This window comes from Euprymna scolopes, chromosome 24 (assembly GCF_053919585.1).
Source record: "Euprymna scolopes isolate OS-2025 chromosome 24, ASM5391958v1, whole genome shotgun sequence".
In the NCBI taxonomy this organism is placed as follows: domain Eukaryota; kingdom Metazoa; phylum Mollusca; class Cephalopoda; order Sepiida; family Sepiolidae; genus Euprymna; species Euprymna scolopes.
The window spans coordinates 101,775,313-101,783,944 of record NC_136505.1 but is presented as its reverse complement, the minus strand read 5'-3'; the positions used below and the strand labels follow the sequence as shown (position 1 = coordinate 101,783,944).

General features: G+C 37.2%; 1 protein-coding gene across 1 annotated transcript; it reads left to right on the top strand.

The window, feature by feature from the left end:
* The first annotated feature begins 5,781 nt into the window (after nucleotides 1-5,781).
* Nucleotides 5,782-8,418, top strand: LOC145246480 (uncharacterized). Its single transcript, XM_080108100.1, has one exon. It carries the CDS (start codon nucleotides 6,002-6,004, stop codon nucleotides 7,388-7,390), a length of 1,389 nt encoding a protein of 462 aa, XP_079964226.1. The 5' UTR covers nucleotides 5,782-6,001; the 3' UTR covers nucleotides 7,391-8,418.
* The last annotated feature ends 214 nt before the right edge of the window (nucleotides 8,419-8,632 follow it).

The window sequence follows — 8,632 nt, the reverse complement described above, 5'->3', positions numbered from 1 at the left end:
TAAAATTATTTGACACCTAATGTGAGAAATTCCATATACGGCAGCCATCTTTTCTTGTTTGTCCGCCAAAAACTTGTTTGTCCGCCAAAAACTTGTAAATCATGGACATAATGCATCTTTAAAATATTCTCTTCCAATTTTATAAAATAAACCAAAAATTTTTTTATACAAAAAATACTTAAACAATACTTGAAAAAAAAAACCTGTGTTTTTTCCAGTTTTCTTCGACAAAAAAAAAATTAAAACATGAAAAATGGCAAAAAAAAAAAAAAAACGTGTGAAAAAAAAATTCTATGAATCTTTTTTAAAAGTATTTCCTTAAAATTATTTGACACCTAATGTGAGAAATTACATATACGGCATCCATCTTTTCTTGTTTGTCCGCCTACGCATTAGTGGTCGACTGTCATTGGTTGAAATTTGAATGTGTCAGATGATTGACTTGGCGTGCTTTTGTGTCATGCTTTCTTTTTCAGTCTAGACAAAACTCGGCATCAGGATAGACTCAAAACCCAGCAGCTGCCACTGGAGGGAGCTAAGACAATTCCTTCATGAACACCAAACAGTTGGTGAACAAAAGACCACATCTCTACAAGCAGAGACTACTTATGCTGCTGAATTTATCCTAATTGAGGATGATATTGAAGAACTGTTCTGCACATTTATTTACCAAATATCGGATCTTATTTCAATTCATATCTGAGTCCCAAGGGGCTCACATTATGCCTAATTTTAGGCGCCATCACTCCCGTCGAGTTTACCATGAACAATAATGGATCCTTTCGAGGAACAACGAACTAACATTCCGACAATAGTAATTCGAACTAAAAGCTTCATGCGTATGGGGACAAATCGGGCCACCGTTTTGCAAAAGGTACTATACCAGAACCAAAGAACTTTCATTGCTGTTACATTGTGAATACATTTTGAGTTTGAAGGTACTGCTTTTGTTTGTGGAATTCATTTGCTTCTGCAGGGAGGAAATTTCTTACATTCTATACCAGAATCAATAAACTTTAATTGCTGTTACATTTAAATAAATTTTGATTTTGAAAGGTATGGCTTTTGTATTTGTAGATTCTTTTGCCTCTGCAGGGAGGAAATTGAGACGTGAGAAATAAATTTCTCACACTAAAAACTTAATATTTGCTTCTTCTAACCTTTTCTAAAATAAATATTAAAAAAATGAATAAATATAAAAACATTAAATTACGGTAAGTCGTCATTTTTTAAAAATTTTATTTCTTACATTTTACATTTATTCACATTTATTCATTTTACTTATTTATTTTACGTAGCCTCGTTCTGGTTTTATCGGCAACGCTCGGCATAATTCGGCTGTTGTTCCGGTGAAAGCCACGCGAACGCATGAGATTGGTCTGTTTCACAATATACACCAGTACCGTTAAAATTTCTCGTTGGAGAAATGTTCGATTTAATACCGTCTACCCTATCAGCCATCTGAAGGTTTTTCTCTTGAACTGAAGAATTCGAAAGGCTTTATGTGCTGGTAGCTCCGAAGAAAATGGATTTATAAGACATCCTTCAGGAAATCTTCCTTCTTGTATGTTTTTGTGTATATTTAACCTCAAGATGATTTACAAAGACAGGAATGCAATATCCTATGTTCCAGAATGTGACCATTGCACATAGTAGGCGATTCTGCATATGGTTTCGAGTTCATATAAATTTGTTCCGGAAATGACGGCATTCTGTTCGAGACACTAGACGGCGTATAACAACCAAACCCTGCCCCAGGTACTTTGCTTTTGACCATCAGCAAGAATATCTGACCATTTTGAATGATCACGGCTTGAGACATTTGGTAAAATTCATTGTTTCTGTTAAAATATTTTTTGGCTATAATGAGGGTTGATATTTAGATTGGTGAACACATCACCAATATTTGACACAAGTTCGAGAAGTTTTGATTTGAAACAGGCGACAAGCAATAAACTTGCCCCACTCGAAAACCGGGTGGTAAGGCCTGGGAAGGAGGACCTCCTGGGTGTTACCAAGGCGGACATTCAGTCCGACAGGTGGTGGGCTGGTTCCCGGCCCCTCACCTGTTGGGCTGAATGTCAAGAACGAATCCTTGACGAGTACTCTACCCTGTCTCCCTGCAGCCGAAGACGCTAGGAGACCATCCCCAATTATAATGGGGGTATGCCACCAATGATTTCAACGATCGTTTTTATAACCACAAGTTATAACAATCAACCAATCAGAAGCTTCAAAAGTTATTATAAAAAAATTCGAATTTTGGATTCAATCAGTTCGCCGTCGACTCTGTCTCGAAACGACTCAAGATCGTGACTGCATTGATTCTTCGCCGATTTGATTAACTGTCGCCATTTTTGTTCAACATAATGTCTCAACACTTAATAGTTTCTAAGATGGCTATTCCCCATCTCGGGGGATTTTTTGAGTGTCTCGGATGTTTTTTCTTCTTTTTCTCATTTCGTGGGTTCAAGTTACTCTTAAAATCTGGATGATCCAGTTCGTGTTGTCTTTTGATCCGTTGTGCCTCTTCAAAATACGGTTCTTTCTGCTCCGCGGACATTCCATGCCATATTTTTCCGTCAATCAAAATCCTGACAAACGATGATGTCTGGATTTTGATTGATAATACTTGATATCTCCAGTCAGTTTCATAGGAAATAAACATTCATTTTTTTTTCATAAGAAAAAAAAAAAAAAGAACTCGAAAGATCACTTTTTGTCAAAATAAATCTATCCATATGCTCCAGTCTCTACACTTCTTTTATATCCAGGTTCTTATATCCGGGTTGCACTGTACATTACGAGGGATGTGCAATAAGTAATGCCCCTGACCCACTTCCATAGCAGTAGAGCAACGAAACTTGGCACAGTTATTAGTCTTTCTCTACATAGGAACCACACAGAGTTATGCATTTCTCCCATCGTTTGATGCAGCTCTGGAAACCGTTTTTGTAGACACCCCAGATTGGTCCTCCAACTATGACGTGACTTCAGAAATCAAGGCTGCATCATCTGGATAAAACGCTTTCCTTTCAAAAACAACTTCATGGCTGGGAAAAGGTGAAAGTCAGAGGGTGCAAGCTCAGGAGAGTATGGAGGATTGGGGAGGATTTCATAACCACACGCCCGTGCTTCTGATCTGGCGACATGCGAGTTGTGGACAGGAGCGTTGTCCTGCAAGAGGAGGGTACCTTTGCTGATCTTGCCCCGCCTCTTAATTTTGATAGCTTCCCTTAATTTCCTCAAAAGTGAAGCATAATAGGCTCCTGTAATTGTGGTACCCTTTGCTATGTTTGACCTGGCATAATGATGATTCATTAAAATTGTGGAGTTTGCGTACGCGCCTGGTCCACAAAGTATGGAAATAAAAAAATAAAAAAATAAAAATAAAGTTTACAAGTGTTTTTGATATAGATGTACATAATAATACTTTGATAAGTATGTTTTAACTTAAATAGGGATGGCATAATAAAATTGTGGGGTCGGCGTTCGCGCCTGGCCTTCATAGAATGGAAATAGGCACAAACTTTAATAAAGACTTTTCATATCTATCTGCGTAAGTATACTTTGATAATTATGTTTCAGTTTGAAGAAATATGGTATGATAAAATTATGGGGTGTTCGTTCGCGCCTGACCTCCATAAAATAAAAATATGTCACAAAGTTTAAGAAGTTTTTTTAATATAGATCCACAGAATATTGTGATAAGTGTTCCAGTGTGAACAGGTATGGTATAATTAATTATGGGGTTTATCTATTTTATTTTTACTTTAATCATATTTTGCTTTGGTTTTGATACCTCCAAATTCGAAGCTATCTCTTTACAACCCTTCCTTTTCATAACGTATCATACTTTCATAAATCAGAGTCCATTTTCTGTAGGCTGTTTTTGAACCCAGTCAACGACGGGTGCTTTTGCTTGTACATATATATGGCAGCGTCTGTCTGTGTTTTCCTATTCTTTATGTAGACTTATTACATCGGTCAATTCTGTTATTTTGTTTGTATTGCGTTTTCGCAATTTTCAATTCTCTAGAATGTAAAAATTTCGTTGTTTTCGATTGGAATTTAGAACAATCACCATCGTTTACGTCTGAGGCGACTCAAATCAAAATCGAGAATTGCGTGTTTGAAATATTGGTACATTCCGTTAAAACAATTGTTGTGGAAAGCCGATTCTTACAATTGAATTCAATATTGTGTGTGTGTGTGTGTGTGTGTGTGTGCAATCCATTCGATGTTTTTCTTCTCGATATTGCCTGGGCCAATATCCAGAAAATGTGTTTCTACGAATATTGACGATAGAGAGGTGCTCGTAAAGTCAAGTCAATTCAATTGTGCGGCAGGTCATTAACAGAAGACGTTGCGTGTAACGGTGCCTATCGCTCCATCGGTCTCCATGGTTATTGGCTGAAACATAAATCTTCATGTGAAATTTCATAAAAATTAGCCAGCCGTTTTCAAGTCCATGGGAAACGAATAAAGGAAATAATATTCCGACGAGATGGAGAGATGAAAAGGTAAGGTTAGAGAGAGAAATAGGGAGAGAGAGTGAAAGAGAAGGAGAGAGAGGAGGAGAGAGGAATAGAGAGAGCAAGATGAAAAAGTAGCAACTAAATTAAATGTTCATCAACATTTCGTCTTTATTTTAAGACATCTCCAGGATGATGAATTTAATCATCCTGGGGAAGTGTTGAAATAAAGACGAAACATTGATGAACATATATCTTGGTGTTCCTTTCTCATCTCTCTCTCTCTCTCTCTCTCTCTCTCTCTCTCTTTCTTTCTATTTAACCTCAACAAATATATTATATATATATATTTTTCGGGGTCAACGGCCAACTAGCACTGTGTGTGTGTGTGTGTGTGTGTGTGTGTTGGGGTGGACAGGGCCCCCGTAAGCCGTGGTGAAGGCAACCTTTCTAGGAGAAGCAAATCTCTGATCTAAAAAAAAACATAAAGCGAGAGACAAGTACCCGCATTAAGCTAGTCTGCAGTTTAACTTGTTGCTGGCTATCTTGCTCTTGCTTGTTGCTGGATCTCAACATTTTGAACAGAGAGAGAGAGAGAGAGAGAGGGAGAGAGAGAGAGAGAGAGAGAGAGAAACTTAGCTATCTTACAAAGCTAAGACTCTGTAACATCATCTGTGTATAGATACTCCCTCAGGCATTTGTCTATTAAAATGGTCCCGTGGCGATGGAAGTCATTTTGGGCTCATGGACTGTAAGTGTCTGAGGGAGTGGCACTCGTCTGACAAGACGTTGCAATCATCATATATATATATATATATATATATATATATATATATATATATATATATGTATGATGGAAATGTATAAAAAAGAATACGAAAAGTATAAAAGCCTATAACATTTCTTTATTCGTTTTCAATTGGTGACGTGCAGGAATACAAAATAATATTATGAAAAAAAAAAAATTTAAAAAACATTTTTTACAAGTACATAATTTTCGACCGATCCTTCAGAATTCATCGGTATAGTGAAAGTGATGAGTATACACGGGGAAAAGGGGAAAGGAAAAGGAAGGAGGTGGAGGAAGAGGAGGAGGTATAGCCAATGAGAAGGTGCCACGTCAGTTTTAAATATATACACATATACGTACGCACATACGTACATGCTCACAGTACATATACACATATAAATGGAAAAATTAAAAATCAAACAGTAAATAAAAATGAAGAAACGCGCCTTTAACTGTCTATATATAATATGCGTTATATATATGACATCATAAGGAATGAATGGTAGGAGCTAAAAGCTGTGTGACGTAATAAAATAATTAATTGCAGTTGCTAAAACCGTTGTTGCGTTCTAATAACCCAATTCCAAAATGCTAGGTATATTATTAGCATAATCAAAATCAGCAGCAGTTGCATTATTTTTTTTTATATCATCTGCCTATTCCGTCGTCATCCACTCTGCTGTCGTCACCCACATTTCACGAAGCAAGCAGTTAGAAAACATTTTGTTTTTGACAAATGGACGTTTCAAACGGTCAGAAAGAAAAGGATCATTTTAAAAAGCCGCTGAATGCTTATTTTTTGTGGAGCCGAATGTTTAGACCGAAGGTGAGGAAACAAAATCCGGACATCACCGTTCGTCAGGTGAACGTTGTTCTCGGGAAAATATGGAGAGCAATGTCCGCGGAGCAGAAAGAGCCGTACTTCAAAGAATCCGAACGGATGAAGAAACAATACAAGGCAGATTTTCCCGAGATCCATAGCAATCTGAAGTTACAGGATAAACAACCCAAGACCACAAATTACGAAGCTTTCGTAAAACTCCCTGAGTTGGGGGATAACCATCTTAGAAGTAATCGCTTGTACCAAATGTCTCAAATGGTGTCTGTTCCAAATGGTCACTTGCAAATGACACATAACAATATTCCTAAGACGAGTGCTGCTTTCTGCACCCCGTACAATATCTCCAACAGGATGTCATCGTATCCGCAACAGCTGTATATGACCGCCAAAGCACGCACACAAACACCTACTGAGTACAACGGTTATCTTCCGCAATCGTCCATGGTACCTGGATACCCTTCTCAGCATCATAGTGCTGAATACGCCAATTTGCAGCAAAGAGACGAAAGAATACACCAGGCATGTCCGCATAAATCCGCACCCTTCCAAATACCCAGCACACAAGAAACATACATTGCAAACCATTTAGCCTCAGAAAATTCCACCTACAGGAACGCCATATTTATTCAGCAACCGGCACCCGTACCGTTCATCAATGCGCATTTGTACGGAGTGCAGTCGAGATGCAACCCCGTTGTCATGACGAACTGCCTTCATAATAACAGACAGATCACGCTTCCATCGATTCTCTCCAAAGCAAACGGCATCTCGGGAACGCTCTTGCACATACCCGAGCAGAACGGGACCTATTTTGAGCAGGGATATTACGGACTTGGACACGGCGTTAGCTATCCTAGAATACCAGAAAATTTCCAAACTTTTCCATCATCGCAACCAGGAGACCAAACAATTGAAAACACTCAATTGCTTGTTGAGGATCCGCGTCGACAAATATGCACACAAATATGCAACACGGATCTTCTTCTTGGCAACCAGAACTATCAACACGCGCCGACATCGCAACAAGTCTATAAAGAAAACCGACCAACCACATTTTCCGATATTGATATTCTTAGCGTTGCTGGTGGCGTTGTTCACCAGCCATACGAGCAATACAGTAACCAGCCGTCCGACATTCTTAAAACATATGAGTCCGACATTTCAAATGATAAAGATTGCAGATACGAAGACGATGACACAGAGGGGCTTGGTGATCTCGTCTCGTGTTTCTGGTTGGACGAAGATTTCGCGTCATCAAATATAGAGAACGTGGAAGAAAAATAAAACTTGTTGAAACTTTGTTGGAAATAAGTTAACGACAGTCCCCCACACACCATCCTTCAAAAATGTATTTTTTATGTTACGTTAACCATGATATAATTTATTTTGTATTCATTGGCTTTCGGGACAAGATAACAGTGTAGTATCTGTTTAATTTTACACTTTATCTTTTCAGTGGAGCATTAGTCCTTCATGACTGAGACAATTTTTATTTTTGTTCCTATCCAGAGTGTCCCTTTTTGGGGAGCTGGATTTTCCTCACAATAAAAACTGACCTTGTGTCTAACTCTGCCTAAATAGGAATGCATATTATTTTACAAAAAAATTGAGTTAATCATGCAGTATGGTCTACAGAGCAGAAATCGGAGAAAATCAAATCAAAACAAAAAGAAAAAAAAAAAAAAGAAAAAAAGTACTTATACAGAACCTAACCCAAGGCCGTATCGGTATCTTCCGACAGTTTACAGGGTGCTTCTGCATTTATCGACCGGCGATTTTTTTTTTATTATTATTCATGTTCACTCCTTACAAAGCATATCGCCACTTGGACGTAAGGGCCTCCTGATTGGGGCCATGTCTAGGAAATATTAATAAGATATTTGTTTATGTTATATTTAAACTTCTGCATATCAGTACAGCCAGGGAAGCAGACAGCAGGAAGGGAATTCCAAAGTTATTTATTGATCTTTTATCTTCAATTTGTGATACATAAAACTTTGGTGAGTAAATTAATTATGTAAATTTTAATAGACATTTCAAAATGAGGATGTGAATTAAAAAACAACAACAACATTTGTCTAAAATATTATATTCGGTTTATTGGCAAGAGCATAACATTTTACATTGACCCTAGAAATATCGTAAAAATTGAACCAATAGAAAAATTTTGATAGATTTTTAACGTTTAAAAATTGAAAAAAAAAAAAATAACTCGTAAAATTCAATTGCTTTCATTTAAAAAAATGGCTGCATGAAGGCGCGCCCGCACTTTGTAAACACTGTTTTTTAAAAAATAAAAAATAATATTTCTATCATTTTTTAAACAACTTTAATAGGTTATTTTGGAAGTATATTCCATAAAGAAACTAAACTTCACACTTTAAAAAGAAAAATTATGAGTTTTTTTAAATATTTTATTCGCAGTTTTGTGTTTTGGGTGTCACAAATTCCCCCAATATTCTGATACACCTAGTGTGATACAGCAAAAAAGTACTGTATGTGGATGACTCTCTCTCTCTCTCTCTC